This window comes from Tauraco erythrolophus, unplaced genomic scaffold (assembly GCF_009769465.1).
Source record: "Tauraco erythrolophus isolate bTauEry1 unplaced genomic scaffold, bTauEry1.pri scaffold_71_arrow_ctg1, whole genome shotgun sequence".
Classification (NCBI taxonomy): Eukaryota; Metazoa; Chordata; class Aves; order Musophagiformes; family Musophagidae; genus Tauraco; species Tauraco erythrolophus.
The window spans coordinates 14,399-32,170 of record NW_028238638.1 but is presented as its reverse complement, the minus strand read 5'-3'; the positions used below and the strand labels follow the sequence as shown (position 1 = coordinate 32,170).

The 17,772-nt window shown below is 64.4% G+C and overlaps 2 protein-coding genes across 2 annotated transcripts; one reads left to right on the top strand and one right to left on the bottom strand.

The window, feature by feature from the left end:
- Positions 1–3,449: 3,449 nt before the first annotated feature.
- On the bottom strand, positions 3,450–6,775 carry SGCA (sarcoglycan alpha). The gene is given in 12 exon segments (XM_086631011.1): positions 3,450–3,633; positions 4,350–4,376; positions 4,530–4,629; positions 4,632–4,731; positions 4,809–4,971; positions 5,063–5,135; positions 5,138–5,259; positions 5,343–5,397; positions 5,400–5,415; positions 5,584–5,723; positions 6,150–6,302; positions 6,736–6,775. Coding segments are annotated over 12 exon segments (1,173 nt in total).
- A 2,057-nt stretch (positions 6,776–8,832) lies between these two features.
- PPP1R9B (protein phosphatase 1 regulatory subunit 9B) lies at positions 8,833–17,423 on the top strand. The gene is given in 19 exon segments (XM_086631009.1): positions 8,833–8,860; positions 8,863–9,056; positions 9,058–10,119; positions 12,943–13,075; positions 13,201–13,256; positions 13,259–13,314; positions 13,467–13,591; positions 14,037–14,114; positions 14,117–14,172; positions 14,308–14,368; positions 14,371–14,429; positions 14,431–14,460; positions 14,531–14,584; positions 14,989–15,024; positions 15,026–15,083; positions 15,086–15,218; positions 15,970–16,012; positions 16,014–16,065; positions 17,368–17,423. Coding segments are annotated over 19 exon segments (2,370 nt in total).
- The last annotated feature ends 349 nt before the right edge of the window (positions 17,424–17,772 follow it).

Genomic DNA, 17,772 nt, shown 5'->3' with positions numbered 1-17,772 from the left:
ACCGGACGCCCCTACGCGTGACAGGAGAGAGTATATATAATAATAATAATAATAATAAAAAAAAAAAGGACAAAAAAAAAAGACCAAAAAAAAAGGAGAAAATTTCACATGGACTTGAATTTGTGTCGGTTTCTATCCAGCGTCTCTAAAACTATTTGCGTTTCCGTAAAAGAAAAGCTAAAAAAAAACCCAACCCCCCAAAAAAAGAGCATTAAACCCAAAAAAGAAAAATAAAAATAAATGACTTTTCAAACCAAATCACCAGGCAGTGGGTTCGCTTGCTTGCCCTCCCCCCTCGGCCCCGAAACCGCCGCCGCGTCCCCCCTGCGGTGCCGAGCCCCCCCCAAAAATCCCGGGAAGGGCCAAAATCCCCCACGCCCTTTCCCCACCGGCCCCTTCGCTTCTTGCATCTCATTAGCACGTTAATTTTTTCCTGCCAGGAAGATGCTGAACTCTGGGTTATAATTTGCTTTTTATCGTTGTTTTTCCCTCTTTTTCCCCCCTCTCTTTTTTTTTTTTTTTTTGGTGTTATTTTTTTTTGGGCTTTTTTCTTCTTTTATTTTTATTCAGGCGGCAAAATCCGTTCAATCCCAGCGCCGAGCAGACCCGACCCTCCGCTGCATCCTCTCCTTTTCTGGAAGGCTACCTCACCGCTCCACTTTTGATTTTGATTTTGGGGGAGTTATTCTATTTTTTTTCCAATTTTTGGAGTTACTTTCATTTCGTTTTCAAGTAGTTTTAGGTTCGTTGGGGGGTTTTTTTTTCAGCCGTGCCGGGACTTTCCTGCCAGGTTCAGAGCAAAGGTGCTAATTATTTTTCTTAATATCTTCCCTCTCCCCCAACTATTTTGGTGCTTTGGTGATTTTGTTAATTTTTATTTTCTCCCCTTTAAGGTCTCTCGGGAGTCGCTGAGGTTTCTCACCCCCAAGGATTTTTATCCTGGGGGGTTTTCTTTTTATTATCTTTTATTTTGGTCCCGCACCGCCCAAGCCCGGGACCTCCTGGTGCTACACTCTCCAAAGACGCGACTCTGATTTATTTTAATTTCCCTCTATTTTGGTGTTTTTTGGTGTTTTTTGGTTTTTCCTCCCTCCCTCTCCTTCACTGCCCAACTTGTGAATTTTCCAAAGGTGCTATTCCCACCCCCCCGCACCCTTCCTCACCCATCCCGCCAGCAAAGCCCGGAGCGAACGCAAGGTAGAGCCAAAAAAATGGAAAAATAATTTAAATTAAAAGCTTCGAAAGGGGGAAAAAAAGACAACTTGGCTTTCCAGGTTAAGCAGGTGGATCTTCAGCTCCGCTCGCGTCTTCCAGCAGCTTTTTGTCCTTCATCTCTCCATCTCTCCATCCCATTCCTCCATCCCTCCCATCCCATGCCCATCCATCCCATCCCCCCATCCCATCCCTGGAGCGGCACGAGCCCATCCTGTTTGCCGACCCATCTCCTGGCGGATGCTCCGGGCTCTCCCGGACTCTGTACTTAGTTTGTATGTATAATTAATAATAATAATAATAATAATAATTTGAAATGTTTTTTTTTTGGGTGGTGGGTTTTTTTTTTTTTCTTTTTAATGATTAATAATAATAATTTTTTTTTAAATGCCGAAATAAAGCATGTGAAATGATCCACAAACCTGGGGTGCTCTTCAGCGGCGGCTCTCCTCCTCCTCCTCCTCCGGGGCTTTCGAGGGGGGATCTTGGGGTGGGTCAGGGTGGTTGCGGGGTGGGGGGGTCTTCCCAGCTCCCGCTCTCTCGTCCCAGTTGTTCCCGCTCCGCTCCCGTCGCGCTTCTGCGCTCCCGTGGGTCCGTCCTCCCACCAACACAGCCCCCCCCCCGCCCCCTTCCTCCTCCTCCTCCTCGCTCAGCCCTGGGCCAGGGGGAGAAGGAAATGAGGGCACCCCCCCCCAGCAAGGAGGGCTGGGTTTGGGGGAGGCAGAGGTGCGGTGCCCCGTGGTGAAGGGGGGCTTTGTTGTGGTGCCCCCCCGAAAAAAAATTAAGGGAGAAAGGGGAAAATGTAGAGAGCAGCAAGAGGAAAGAAGCGGGTGGGGGGCACTCAGTCCATGCCAGGCTTGGGGGGGGTGTCACCCCTCTAAAAGAAGAGTTAGGGGGCGGGGGGGCACACAGATACTGCAGCTGGGGAGAGCACAGAGAGATGCCCAAAATTGGGGGGGGGGGGGATATGCCCACCACAGTAGGTGCCTCTACACCCCCGCCGTGTGCCAGCAGCAGGCGCGTGTGCCCGGGGCAGCCAGTGCCCACTGTTGGGGGGGGGGGTACGAGAGAGACCCCGGGGGGGGGGGGGAGGTGCTGGGCAGGCAGCAGGATGAGGTCTCAATGCCGCCTTTCTCCTCACCTCCCCCAGCCCATCAATGGGTCCCCTTGTTCCTCCCCGGGCCCCCATGTTTGTGCAACCCCCCCCCGCCTGCCCCGTGTTTGGGGGGGGGATGCTGTGAAAGAGGCTCTTTCTTTGGAGGCGAGAGGCCGGGGATGGGCTGGGGGGACCCCTGAGAGGGGGGGGGGGGGTTGGGGGTTGGGGAGGGGTTCTGGGGGTGCTGAGGGGTGCCCGGCTGTGTGCGGTAGAAGGGGCGAGCGGTTGGAGCAGCCAGGGGCTCCGGGGGGGGAATTCTGCCAGATCCAGGTGAGTTGGGGTACAGTGGGGTGACATGGTGGGTCCCTGGGGGTGGGTGTCCTCCCCTCCTCCACGTGTTGTCCCCTCGCCCATCCCCAACCTGCTCTCCATGAGCCCCTTCCCCTCCGCAGGGCTTGGGGGGATGCAAGGTCAAAGCCCTTGCAGGGGTGCAAGACTTTTGGGGGGGGGTCATGGATGGAGTTTGGGCAGAGCGGGTGCAAGAAGGGCACCCAGAGGGAGCAAAGCAGCTGAAGAAGGGACAGAGAGGAGCAGGGACCCAGAAAGAGTGTCCTAGGAACTCCCCCCCAAACCCCCAGCAGCCCCCCCAGCCTCAAGCCTCACCCAGGGGCAGAGAACTGGCAAACTCAACTCACTGGTAGCAACCAGAAGGAGCCCAACAACAAGCTGCACCCCAAAAAAACCCCAATCCCCTCCCCCCATCCAACAGGACCAGGCAAAGGCATTTGGGGGGGGTGTTTGGGGGTCAAAAATAAAGCAGAAAAGCCACATCTGATCACTAAAAAGCCATTTTATCACCCTACCCACAGCCAAATTAAATGAAAATGAGAAGAAAAGGTTATTTCGCATCCCCCCCCCAAAAAAAAAGATAGCCAGGCAATAGCCCTGCAGCGGGCAGAGCCCAGCCGGACGGGCAGTCACCCGTCCGGCTGGGCTCTGCCTCCTGCCGGGCTGTTGTCCCCTCTAAATTGTCCCCAAAAGCATCATGGACACCATCATCGACCCAATCCCTGGGATTTTGTGTGTCCCCCCGGCATCTCAGCATCGTCCCGGTGCCACCCGGGGTACCCTCAACCCCGGTTCACTGCGGGAGAAGGGGGACGCGGGCACCGTCGGAAGGAGCGGGCATGGGGTTTATGCGTTGACCCGTCCGGACGTTGAACATGGGAAGGGTGGAAAGGGGTCGCGGGACATCCCGGCTGGTGGCCATGTGCCTCAGCTCCTCCGTGTCACCGTGGATGGTGGTGTGGTGGACCAGCTGGATGCTGAGGAGGGAGGGAAAATGGGTGCTGAGTCCTCGTCTTCCCACCCTCATGTCTTTCAGGAGGGGTTTGTGGGGCTGCTTGCCCCATTGGGGTCTGCCTACCCATCGTTGGTGTCCGCATACCCATCGATGGGGTCTGCCCCTCATCACTGAGGTCTGCTCCTCATCATTGGGGCCTGCACCCCATTATTGGGGTCTGCACACCCATTACTGGGGTCTTCACACCCATCATCGGGGTCTGCACCCATCGTTGGGGTCTGCTCCTCATGACTAAGGTTTACTCCCCATCATTGGGGTCTGCACCCCATCACTGGGGTCTGCACCTCATCACTGGTGTCTGCACACCCATTATTAGAGGTCTGCACCCATCACTGGGGTTTGCATCCATCGAGGGTCTGCACCCCATCACTGGGGTCTGCCCTTCCACCATCGGGCTCTGCCCCCATCACTGGGGTCCTCCTTGCTGATGTTGAGCCCAGCCAAGGCTATTGGAGAAGTAAACCAGCTCTTGTTCTCCAGCCCGCATCTGTGGGGGGTTATTGGGGGTGCCAAGATGTGGGGAGAGGGAGAGGGGCTGGGGGGGATCCTTTGGGATGGGGAGACCTTTGGGTTCTACCACCTCCGAAACAACCCCCAGATAGCCCCACCGCTCCCCATCCTCACTGTCCCTCCCCGTCCTTGGCCATGCCAACGCCCCCCACAGCCCCCCAGACTCACTCAGACGTCTCCAAGTCCCGTTTTTGCCTACAAAACAGAGGAAAAAGGGGAAAAAAAAGATGGCAGATGGATTCTCACCACCCCCAGGCCACCACGGGTGGGGAAAGGGCACCCAGCCAGTGTGCCCATACCCTGGTTGGGGTGAGGGGACCCCCACCCTGAGTGTGTCCCCCCACTCACACTCCCTCCCTGCGGCAGCACATGAGGTGGCCCAGGAGCAGGCAGAGCAGTACGGCCACTGCCAGCGGCACCAGCGTCACCAGGTACCCGGGCAGTAGGTCCTGGGGGCGGCCTCAGTGGGGGGCTGGAAATCCCCATCCTCCTCCAGCACCCCGGACCCCCACACTGGCCCTGGCGCCATGGGGCTGGGCTGGACCTGTAGCTGCAATGTGGGATGGTTGGTGGGGGGTGGTATCTCCATGGGGGTTGTGGCATGGGGTTGGTGGGCGAGGGTCTCACCAGGGTGAGGTTACACCAGCGGATGGCGAAGTGAGGGGCAAAGGTGTCGTAGCAGGAGGCGAGGGGCTGCTGACCCAGATGGCAGCGGAAGCGGCTCTGCGGCGAGGCGGCTGACGTCAGGCACGGCGAGAAGGTGCCACGGGAGCCCACCTTCACGTAGACCCTAGTGGGGTGGCACCAGCTGGAGATGACCCCCCAAAAAAAACAACCCCAACAATCCCATGCCCAGAGGCTGGGGGGGGTTCTGCCCGTACCCCTCCTTGCGCCCCTCGATGGGCAGCGGGACGCGGCCACCGCGGTCCAGGGCGGAGGTGATGTTGATGATGGGAGGTCGTCCCGCTCCCAGACGCCAGCCGTGGCCTGGATGAAGGTGTCCCGCGCTGTGGGCGGCAGCAGCTCCTCCACGTCCCTGTTGCCCACCAGGAACTCGCCCTGGAATGGGTTCCCCCCCTGCCAGGGACACGTGGTACCCGTGGGGACACCCTTTGCCTGTCCCCACCAGGGGTCCGGGGTTTTGGGGGTGAAGAGCCCTTACCTGGTGCAGGGATGACGGTGATGACCAGGCGCTGTGCCGCCGTCTCGTAGGTGTGCGGTTGTACGCCAGCACCTGCCAGCCAAGGAGAGATCCCCCAAAGATGCCAACCCCAAAGATGCTGACCTCCGAAGATGCCAACCCCCAAAGATGCCCCAACCCCCCAAAGATGTCCAGACCCCAAAGATGCCAACCTCCGCCCCATGGCATCTCTGGCACAGGGCTGTGAGGATGGGCACCTACCTCAATGACGTGGGTGCCCACCTCGGTGGCTGTGGGGCAGCCGTAGAGGTAGCCGGGCTGGTGGGGGTCTCGCTGGATGTACCGCAGCCACCGCGGCAGGTCGGGGTGGTCCCGCAGGTGGGCTCGGAAGGTGAGGGTGGGTCTGGGTGCCAGGGACACACGGGAGGGTTGGGAACAGCCACAGACGTGGGGACATGGGTGTCACCACGCTGTGCCACCAGCAGACCCCCACCCTGCAGCCCTGCCCATCCCACTGGTCCCAGTAATGAGTGGTCCCTGCCCCGGGGGTCCCACTCTCCTTTTTGGGATGAATGACCCCGAATGGAGGTGACTCCAAGGCCTCAGCGGTGGCTGCTCCTGGGGGTATAATGGGGTGATGGGGATGTGCTCGGGGGTCCCCAAATGGGTGGAGGGGTGGGGTGGGGGAGGGATGGAGGGATGGGCAGATGGCCCAGCCAGGGTCATGCGTGGTGGGGGGTGGGCATCAGCCAGTGCCCCCCATTAACAGCCCCAGTCCCCCCTCCTGACCCAGGCACTGCAGGACACCCCATCGGCTTGCCCCTCACCGCTGTCATCCTCATGCCCGGTGAGGAAGGCCTCCTGGAACAGCCTCTGCTCCAGCTCGTGGACGAAGATGGCTCCGGTCTCGGAGGAGACGCGGTGGTCGGGGAGGACGTGGTGGTCAGGGATGGCGGCCCAGGACCCCCCCAGGGTCACGGCTGTGGCCAGACATGGGGCTCGAGCCGGTGCTGGGGAACATGGCTCCTCCCTGCCTCAGTTTCCCTATTGCCCAGAGCCCCCGGGACAATCCACAGGTGCCCACAGTCCCCCCCTGGGACACCCGGCCGGGGCAGAGCCGTGTCCCTGCAGTGCCAGGGGTCCCAGACAGAGGGGTGGGCTATATTTAGGATGGGGTGGGCATGGCCACAGCACCTCTGCCCTGCACCCCGCACCGAAATCTCCCACTCTGTCCCCTCCCCATCCCCAACCCAGGGACAGGGGGGGCTTTATTTAGCCCTGTGCCCCCCACCCCCTTTCACCAGCACCCTCTATCTCCACCCTGCTCTGGGGGTCCCCCCAAACCCTCCCCGCTGGGGGTACCCCTGGCCCTGCCGTGTGCCCCCCGGGGGGGGGGACGGGGCTCCCACTCGCCTGCCAGCACCCAGACCCGCAGCAGCACGGGGGCCTCCATCTTCGCCGCCGCCCGGGCGCGGGGCCAGGGCTGATTGACGGAGGCAGCGGGGCCGGGCTGGCCGGTGGGGGGGACGCTGGGGGGGTCCCAGGGGGTACATTTTTGGGGGGACACTCCACCACGGCCACCTCCTGCCACTGAGGCTCCGTGGCACCAAGCCCCTCCGGCACGTGGAGGGAGTCGAGGGTGCCGAGGGGCTCCCGTGTCCTCCGGAGGGTCTGGGGGTGTCCCCTGGGTGGGCTCGTCCTGGTGCCCCCACTTGTGGGTGGCAGTTGGGGACATGGCGGGGGGTACAGTGGGGTGGGGGGGGCACTTGGGGACAGTTGACCCCCCCACCACCACCACTGGCAGGCTGCCGGCACCGCCGCCCCCCCCACACGTGTGCCCTTGTGCGGCACATTCATGTGCACACGCGTGTGAGTGCACACGCGTGTGAGTGCACACGCGTGTGTGTGCATGGGGGGGGTGTTGTGCGTGGCAGGACGATGTCCCTTGGCCAGGCCCCGCCGTGAGGTTCGGGAAGACGAGGCCGGGGGGGGGGCAGATGGGCGGCAGCGGAAGGGGAAGAGGGGGGGACGTGGAGGGGGGGGGGGCCACACACACATCGTGCCGCGTCACGTCACGTCACGCCTCGTCACGCCGCGTCACGCACAAAAGGCTGGGAGGCGACACGGGGCATCTGCAGGGTCCTGGCGCCCGCGTGCTATCCGGCCTGGGGGGCCAGGATTGACCCCCCACCCTCAGCCCCTTGGGGGGCTCCTCCTGCAGCAGGGACCCCCAGCACAGCCCCAGGCTGTCGGCTCTGCCCACCCGCTGCCATGGTGCCTGGTGGGATGACAGCAAACCCCCAAACGAGCCCCCCCAAAATGCCACCCGCAGGAGCAGGGGAGCAGCACCGTGGACCCCCGTGCCAGGGTGCTCCTGCCTCAGTTTCCCCTCCTGCCACCCCTCCCAGTTGGGGCTGTCAGGGGGGACGTGCTGCACCCCAGGGGTGGATTTATGGGGACAGAAAGGAAATAGGGGCCCCGAGGGGACACGGTGGACACCTCGAGATGGAGGAGTGTGGGCATGGTGGGGGGGTCCAAAGGGATGGGAGTGGGGGGACACGTGGACAAAAATGGGGGAGGAACAGGGAGAGGAGCAGGGGACATAGGGACGGTCTGGGAAGGGCACGGGGACAGGATGGGGGGGACGGGGGTCCAAACTCAGGGGATACGGGGATGGGATGGGGGGGACGTGGGGACGAATGTGGGGGGGTGCGGGGACAGGATGGGGGGACATGGGTCCGAACCTGGGGGGACACAGGGATGGGGGGACACGGGTCCAAATTTGGGGATAAGGGTCCAGCGTGGGGGGATGTAGGGACAGATGTTGGGCACAAAACCGGGGCGGCGGGGGGGGGGGGGGGGCACAGGACGGGACTGAGGGACGCAGGGACCGGTGTAGGGGCCACGGGGACAACACGGGGGGGCACAGGGGCAGAAGCAGACAGGCTCGGGGGGGACAGAACTTGGGGGGGACACGGGGACAGAGCTGGGGGGGACACGGGGACACAGCTGGGGGGTGGCAACACCGGCCAATCCGGGGGGGGGGGGGGGCGCACGCGTCACAGCACGGATGCTGGGGGGGGGGGGGGGGGGAGCCCGCGCCGCAGGGAGGGGACCCCAGGCGAGAGCGCGGGGCGCCTCGGCGGCGAGCGGGGGGGGGTCGGGGGGGTCCCCCGAGGCGTTAGCGGCGGCGAGGCCGAAGAGCGGCGGCGAGGAAGAGGAAGAGCGAGCGCGCCGCTAAGACCCAGAGGGCTCTGCGGGCAGCGGGGCGGGCGGATCGCGGGCGGCGGCGGCTCCATCAGCAGCCACAGAGAAAGGGGAAGAGGAGGAGAAGGGAGGAAGGAAGAAGGGCCGGGGCGGAGGGGGCCCCTCGGGATGGCCATGGCCTGACCGGGCCCCGCAGGTGCGCCGGTGGCGGCCCCCCCCCCCAGCCCCGGGCTGCGGCCCCCTCCCCGTGCCGCTGTAGCGGCGGCGGCGGCGGGCGATGCGGCGCGGAGGCCCGGTGGCGGAATGCTGAGGACGGAGGCGGGCGGCGGGGGCGGCCGCCGGCGGGGGGGTCCCCCTCCGGCGGGGGGCTGCGGAGCGCGTCCCCGCACCGGAACGCTTACGAGGCCACCATCCAGGCTTTGGCACCCACAAAGGAGGCGGAGGGCGAGGACGGCAAGAAGAGCCGGGGGAAGAAGTATGGCTCCAACGTTCACCGCATCAAGAACATGTTCCTGCAGATGGGGACGGGCGCCCGGCCCCGAGGGCACCTGCGACATGGCCAAGGCCAAGGAGAAGCCCGTCCGTCTCTCCTTGCCCCGCGCCGGCAGCCTCAGTGACACCATGGACCAGGGCAGCCTCCTCAAGCTGGGCACCAGCGTCTCAGAGAGGGTCAGTCGTTTCGACTCCAAACCCGACAAACCCTTCTCCAAGCTGCAGGAGACCCGTAAGATCTTCGAGAGGAGCCCTCAGGAGAAGGCCACCACCACCAAGCTCTTGCTACGGAAGGAACGCGCCGGTTTCCAGGACCGTAAGCTGGACGTGGTGGTGAGGTTCAACGGCAGCACCGAGTCCTTGGACAAGCTGGACACCGAAGCCGTCTCGCCCACCGTCAGCCAGCTCAGCGCCGTCTTCGAGAAAGCCGACCTCCGTAACAACCTCCACAAGGCGCCGGGGCGAGCGGGAGGACCGCTCAATGCCAAGGCGGTGGGCAAGCGACCGCGGGTCTTCTTGCCCGGCCCCGAGGCTGGACGGTCGGGTGATGGCCATGCCACCCCAGCACGGGCCAAGCCGCCAGAGGAGGAGAAGGTGACGGGGAAGAGTGGCCGGCCAGCGGACAAGGAGACGGCCACCCCACGGGTGCAGGAGGTCTGCAAGATCAAGCCGGTGGAGGTGGAGGAGAGCGGCGAGGCCGAGGAGGAGGAGGAGGAAGAGGAGGCAGCGACGGCGGCGGGTGAACCGGTGCCTGCGCCCCAACCGGCCAAGGGGGCCGAGGATCCGGCGCCCACCGCCCCCCGGCTGGAAGGGGGCTCAGGGGTGGCCGTGGGTGAGGAGGGCATCAAGAGTGAGCGGGCGGAGGAGGGCGATGCCTACGAGGAGGCCAAGAAGGAGGACTTCTCCGAGGCGGACCTGGTGGACATAAGTGCCTACAGCGGGCTTGGGGAGGACTCGGGGGGCAGCGGGCTGGAGGAGGAGGAGGAGGCCGAAGGGCTGTACGAGCCTGAGTCGGGCTGTGTGGAGATCCCTGGGCTGTCTGAGGAAGAGGAGCCCGTCCCCAACCGCAAGATCCAGTTCAGCACAGCCCCCATCCAGGTGAGACCGTCCGGGAATGAGGGGGTGGCAGCTGGGAGTGGGGGCACCTCAGGGTGAGGAGCATCCCAGTGTGGTGGGTACCCCAGGGTGAGGAGAACCCCAGGGTGGGGGTAGATTGAGGTGGGGTATGTGCCCAGCCCCCCCAAAACCAGCCCTTCTGGGGAGCTGGTGCCATGGACAGGGACGTGGGGTGGGGTGTCTGTGTGCCGCCCAGCCATGTTGGCCACCATCCTCTTGCGTGGGCATCAGGGTCTGGCTAACGAGCTGGCTAATGAAGGGCCCTGCCGGGGGTGGCCTGAGCACCCCCTCACTGGCCAGGGGGGACCAGTGTGACGGGGAGGGGGTGGCACGGGGACCTGCTGGGGTGGGCCATGCACAGCAGCACCCAGCGCCAACCCCACCGTGCCCAGCACGGGCCAGCACCCACCCCATGTTTTGGGTGGGGATGCCCAGAATACCTGGGTGCTGGGTGCAGCAGCCGTGCTGCCACCCTCTGTCCCTCGGAGCTGGGTCCCTTCCCAAAGCAGGGGGGTCCCCAGGGATGAGGTGGTGGTGCGGGTGGGTATTTGCCCCCCGCCGTGGGGCCCAGGGACCGCTTCGGGAAGTGAAGGAAGGGGAAGTGTCTCGGGCGGTGGGGGCAGCATCGCTCGTCATCCCCCCCGTGCCCTGGTGGGGTTTAGGGTCCCTGTCTCGGATGCTGCCCCGGGATGGGGTGGGGGGGAGAAGGTGAGGTGGGGGGGGGCCGTGCAGCTATTCCGGGGTGTTCTCTCCTGCTCAAATCCCCCCGACCGAAGGAGCAGCCATCGCTTTGTGCCGGAGCTGGGTTATTTTTAGAGCCCCCGGCCTATATTCTGGCTCTGAGTCAGAGGCGGGTGGGTGGCCCCACTGGGGACCGGGGGACAGGGACCGGCCGTGGCCCGGGCAGGGGCAGCGGGGACGGGGTGCTGGGTGGCTGCGCGCTGCGGGTCGTGGGGGCTTGGTCCTGTGGGAACTGGCCAGCCCAGCCCTGGGAAGAGTGTCCCCCCTCCATGGATGGGCAGTTGGGCTTTTGGGATGCTGTGCCCCCCCATTGAGCCTCTCGCTTTTACCTGTGTGCCCCCTCAGGGTGATGGTGGGGGGCCCCACGTGTGCGGGTGCGGAGGGGACCCAGGTATCCGAGCACCCCGGCTCTCTCCTGGGGTGCATGGGTGATGCTGAGCCCCCCACCCAAACCTGCTGGGAGCACTAGGGACCCCACCCAGCCCCAGTATGAGCCCCAAAGCAGGCACCCTGTGCCAAGGGCTGGGGGCACGTACTGCCAACCCCTTCCCCATGGCATGGCTGGCTGCTTTTCCCTTGGAACACGCTCCAGGCCCCCAGCACGTCCCCAGATGATGGGGACAGGAGTCGGGGGGCACAGTGGGGCCAGCCGGGACCCGTGGCTGTGGCTGTGGGCTTGGGTGCCCGCAGCGCCCCAGGCACCGCATGTGGATGGAGCCGTGTCCCCTGCCCTGCTGGTCCTTGGCCCCCCTGGGTGCCAGCTGAGTGGGGCGCTGCCTCTCTGCAGGTGTCACCAGGGCTTTGTGCCACGGCCCTGGACACGTCCCTAATGCCCTTTGTTGGGAGCTTTAGTGCTGCGCCCTTATCCCTAATCCACCCGTCTCGGTGGCACTGCCGGACCGGGGCCCCTCCAGGGACATCTGCCAGGCTCAGCGCCCGGCCAGCTTGTCCCCATCCAGAGAGGGGTGCTGGCAGCCTCCCGGGGTGCAGGGACATGGCACCCCACTCCCTCTGCCTCTGGGCTGGGGACATTGTCCTGGTGGCACGTCCGACCTCTGTGTCCCTGGACCCGCAGGAGGACAGGGCAGCCCCAGCCCCGAGGGTGACCCCCCCTTGGTGCCTAAGCACCCTGCAAGTGGAGCCCGATGGGGAAAGATGGGCACGGGGGGATGGAAACCTGGGGACAAGGGTGCCATGTGGACCTCCAAGGCCCGCAGAGCCCTGGTGCTCCTGGTGCGCAGGCATCCCTCCAGACAAGTACACGGAGGTGGAGGTTGAACCTGCTGGGTGGAAACCCAGGGGAATAAACCAGCCCCAAACCTACCGTGGGATTTACCCTCTCCCAGGCACAACAGTGGCTTTGGGTCCTCAGGCTCTGGGCTGGCAGTCATCCATCCGTCCATCCGTCCATCCATCCATCCATCCATCCTTCCCTTCATCCATCCATCCATCCACCTTCTATCCATCCTTCTGTCCATCCTTCCATCCCTCCATCCATTCTTCTATCCATTCATCCATCCATCCATCCATTTATCCGTCCATCCATCTGTCCATTCATCCTTCTGTCCATTGTTTCATCCATCCTTCTATCCGTTGTTCCATTCGTCCATCCATCCATCCTTCTATCCATTGTTCCATTCGTCCGTCCATCCATCCATCCATCCATCCATCCATCCATCCATCCTTCTATCCATTGTTTCATTCATCCATCCATTCTTCTATCCATTGTTCTGTCCATCCTTCCATCGGTCTGTCCATCCATCCCTCCCTCCGTCCATCCATCTCTCTGTCCATCCACCCCCCTCTCCCATCTGTGGGGTGCAGGACCCGGCACCATTTCTGCTCCCAGGGCCACCCCAACCCCTCTGTGCTTCCTCAATCTCCCCCTCACCTCATGACATGACTTGGGGCGGGGTGGGGGAGATTCTCCACTGTCTCGTAGGCTCAGTAACACTCCTCCATCCCCCATCCCGGGATGTCCCCTTGGCCGTGGGTCCTTTCTGGGATGGTGGACGTTTCCCACCCCATCCTGCTGCCACGCTGAGCAGCTCCCTCCACCCGCAGGTCTTCAGCACTTACTCCAACGAGGACTACGACCGCCGCAATGAAGACGTCGACCCCATGGCTGCGTCGGCCGAGTACGAGCTGGAGAAGCGAGTGGAGCGGCTCGACCTCTTCCCGGTGGAGCTGGAGAAAGGTGGGTCCTCGCCCCATCCTGCACCGTGGGGCTCCACTGGCACCTTGGGGATGGGTTGGAGGTGACTCTGTCGGCGTCGGGTGGCCGCTGCCACCCCGCCAGGACACGGTTCTCTGTCTCCGCAGACTCTGAAGGGCTGGGGATCAGCATCATCGGCATGGGGCGCGGGGGCCGACATGGGCCCTGGAGAAGCTGGGCATCTTCGTCAAGACGGTGACGGAGGGGGGGGCAGCCCACCGGATGGCAGGTAAGGGCTGCCCAGCTTGGAACGCCCACCGGCTCCCCGCTGCCGCGCACCCATGGCTTGGGTGATGATGGAGGAGCTGGCAGATGTGCCAGATGTTCCCTGGGGTGGGAGATGCCGGGGAGGTGAGCAGGGGTGGCCCCGCCATGACGGTGCCCGTGTCCCCAGGATCCAGGTGAACGATCTCATCGTGGAGGTGGATGGCACCAGCCTGGTCGGGGTGACGCAGAGCTTCGCCGCCTCCGTTCTCAGGAACACCAAGGCCGTGTCCGGTAGGGCCCGGGTCTGGGGGGCTCCGGGGGTGGCAGCAGACCCCCCACAGCCATGCTGGGCCCCCCATGGCACCCTGCCCCATCGCCTGTCCCCTGAGCAACCCCAGCTCCCTGGCTGGGCTGTCCCCCCCAGCCCCAAAATACCCCTGCCCCCCCCCAGCCCTGTGCCCACTGCCTGCCCTCTGCCACCCTAGTGCCTGTGCCCCCCCAAATGCCCCCACATCAGCCCAGGAGCCCCCCAACTCATCCCAGGCCCTATAACATCCCCTCCCTTCAAATTCACCACCCCCAGGAGCACCTTCTGTTCCAGCCGGGATGGATGTCCCCTGGCTGTGGCCACCTGGGTGTCCCCTGGCTGTGCCACCTGGGTGTCCCCCACCCCAGACCCCCTGTGGTCTGAGCCCCCCCGTCCCTGTTCTGTGGTTGAGCCTCTCTGTCCCCGCAGGTTCCTCATCGGGCGGGGAGAAGCCGGGGGAGCAGAGCGAGGTGGCACAGCTGATCCAGCAGACGCTGGAGCAGGAGCGGGGCAGCGGGAGATGATCGAGCAGCGCTACACCCAGTACACCGAGGATGATGAGGAGGTGAGGGAGGGGACAGCGCCTACTCAGGAGGGGCTGGACATGGTCCCCCTACCCGATACGGGGCCGGCGACTCGGTTTCCCCAGGTAGGATGGGGTGAGGGTGCCAGGCTGGTCACTGCTCCGTGCCCTCCGCAGACGGGCGAGTACGCCACGGACGAGGAGGAGGAGATGAGCCCCATGTTCCCCAGCGGCGAGATGGCATCGAGGTGTTCGAGCTGGCCGAGAACGAGGACACGCTCTCCCCCGTGGAGATGGACCCCCGAAAAGCTGGTGCACAAGTTCAAGGAGGTGAGGAGGGGGACAGGGAGTGGCACGGGGGATGTGCCCACCCCGTGCCAATGCCTGGCTCCTCTCACAGCTCCAGATCAAGCACGCCGTCACTGAGGCTGAGATCCAGCAGCTGAAGAGGAAGGTGAGTGGGTGCCCAGCTTCCCGCGGGGCAGGGGGGACCCCCCTCCGTCTCCCCCAGCCCCTCCCAGCTCCCTACATCTCCCCACCCTAGCCCACTCACCGTGCTGTGCGTGCCATGCCATGGCACGCCTACTCCATGGCCGTGCCATTCCATGCTGTGCTGTGCCATGCTTTGCCGTGCCATGCTGTGCCATGCTGTGCCGTGCCATGTCATGCCTACTCCCTGGCCGTGCCGTGCCATGCCATGCCGTGCTGTGCCCTTCCATGTCACACCTGCTTCCCGGCTGTGCCGTGCCATGCATGCCGTGCCATGCTGTGCCGTGCCATGCAAGTCATGCCTGCTCCCTGGCCATGCCTTGCCATGCCATACTGTGCCGTGCCATGCCTGACCCCCCTGTCCCACAGCTGCAGTGCCTGGAGCAGGAGAAGGCACGCTGGCGGGGCCGAGAAGGCCCAGCTGGAGCAGAGCGTGGAGGAGAACAAGGAGCGGATGGAGAAGCTGGAGGGTACTGGATGGAGGCGCAGAACCTCTGCCAAGCCGTGGACGAGCACCTCAAGGAGACGCAGGCCCAGTACCAGACCCTGGAGCGCAAGTACAGCAAGGCCAAGAGGCTCATCAAGGAGTACCAGCAAAAGTGAGGGCAGCGCCGGGACCCGGGCACTCATCTTGCTCCTGGGCATGGACCCATCCCTGAGGGCACCAACTCCTTCCTGGGCACGGACCGTCCCTTGGGCACAAACCATCCCCTGGACGTGGACCATGCCCTTGGTGTGGACCCACCCATGGGGCACCAACCTCTTCCAGGGCATCCTTTGTCCTTGGGCATGGACCATCCCTTGGGTATGAACCGTTCCCTGGGCACGGACCGTTCCCTGGGCAGAAAACCATCCCTGGGGCACCAAATCCTTCCTGGATTTGGTTCTTGGATGACTCCCTCATCCCCTGGGCAGGGACCATGCCTTGGCCAGGGACCATCCTCTGGGACAGGGACCATTCCCCATGCAGGGACCTTCCCCTTCATGTGGACCAATCCCTGGGGCACCATCTTCTTCCTGGCATCCCTGATCCCCTGGGAGGGACCATCCCTGGTATGGACCATCCTCTGGGCAGGGGATCTTCCCCTGAGCACAGACAATCCCTTGGGCTGGGACCCATCCCTTGATGTAGACCCATCCCTGGGGACCAGCTTCTTCCCGGGCATCCCTCATCCCTGGGCATGGACCATCCCTTGGGAGATCCCTGGGCACCCACCACCCCACCGAGCACCATCCCTCCCTGACCCCCAAGTCCCGGGGTCCCCCCTGACCTACCCCACCTCCCCGGGGTCTCCCTGGTCGCTGGTGGGGGAGACGTGCACCCATGCACCCATGCACCGGCTCCCGCAGGGAGATCGAGTTCCTGAAGAAGGAGACGGCGCAGCGGCGGGTTGCTGGAGGAGTCGGAGCTGGCGCACAAGGAGGAGATGGAGAAGCTGCAGGAGAAAGGTGGGCACTGGACGCCGGGACGCGGCTGCCCCTGAGCCCTGCGGGCACGGCCGGCCCCGGCCCTCGGCCCCACCATCGCCCAGTCCCGCTCCGCCACGTCCGCTCCGGCCACGCCGTGGCCCACGGCTTCCCGTCGCCGCTGGATCCCAGGACGGATCGCAGCAGATCTCTCGGGCACCGGCTGGATCCCACGCCGGGCGGTAGCAGAGCTTGCGTGGGGCACTGGCTCCCCTCCGGACTGAGCTCCGGCGCTGGATCCCACGCCGGATCACGGTGAATCTACTTTGGCCGCCGGCTCCCACCGGATCGTGCTCCCGCCACCGCACCCTGCGCCAGGTGGCGGCGGATTCTGCTGGCGCGTTGCCCGCTCCTCCTCCTGGCGCTGGATCCCACTCTGGATCGCGGGGGATCTGCCTGGGGTTTGGGCGGTGGTGGATCCTGCTTCGGGCTCTGACATCCCGTAACGGATCAAAAGGGATCTTTGGGCGCTGGATCCCAGGCTGCTGGCGCGGGATCCCACCGCGGGAGATTGGCGTGAGGCGCGGGGTCGCGCTCGATCCGCTGTTGGGAGTGGGATCCCATGCTGGTCATGCGGATCCCACTGGAGATCCCACTGGATTTCCATGCTGGCTACACTGGAATCCCACCCAGCGGGTGGGGCTGGAGCTGTGCTGGGTCACAGCAGATCCTCCGCAGGGTCACTGAGATCCCCGGGATCCCGAAGCGCCCGGGAGGCTGCTGTGGGTCCGCAGTGGGGGCTGGCACCCGCCAGGCTGGGGGCACCAGGGCGCAGACGGGCAGTGGCAGGGGGGTCCCCTGGCACCCAGCAGAGCCTCCCCCCACCATACACCCTCCTCTGGTCACCCCCAAACATCCCCCTGACAGCCCCCAGAAACTTGCCCACCGCCTGCAAGCAGGCCCCCGCCCCTCCCCATGCCCCCAGCCTGCCCCCATCCCTGTGCTCCCACCCCTGTGCCCCCGTCCTGTACCCACCACCCCTGTGCCTCCCACCCCTGTGCCCCCAGCCCCACGCTGGCCCTGCCCGTGCTGTCCCCCCTGTCCCCCCCCAGCCCCGTGTCTCCCCCCACCCCAGCACCCCCATGTCCTGCCCCTCCCGTCCTGTATCCCCCCATCGTATCCTCATTCTGTCCCTCCCCCCAGCCCCGTTTCCCCACCCCCCGCCACATGTTCACATCCGTGTCTTTGTGTCCCCCCCCAGTCCCTGTGTCCCCGTCCCCCCCACTCTAAGCCCCCGCCCCCCCCCCCCCCAGCTGAGACCTCTCCCCTTTCCTGTTTTTCAGATCTCCGAACTGGAGGCCAAGCTGCAGACTTTGAAAAATTCCAACCCGACTTAAACCACCCTCAAACCGCAGCGATTTTTGGGGGGGGGCCCTGTTCCCCCCCCCCGCCAAGCCCTGTCCCTCCCCCCTGCCCCCCTCCCCACTGGGAGGAGGCGAGACCCCCCCCAAGGCCTCCTGGTGCCCCCACTTCCCCCCTGGGGGCACAGACAGCGGCGGGGGGGGGCCGGGTGCATCTCAGGGGGGGTTTTTTTTGGGGGGGCGGACACCCCGCGTTCGTGTCTGTGTCCAGTGGAGTCTCGTGGTGACGTGATGGACCGATGGGGGGTGGGCACGGGCCCCCCCAGGCCTCCCCCCCTCCCCAAGTGCACCCTCCCCTCAGTGTGATCCCCCCCCCCCCCCCCCG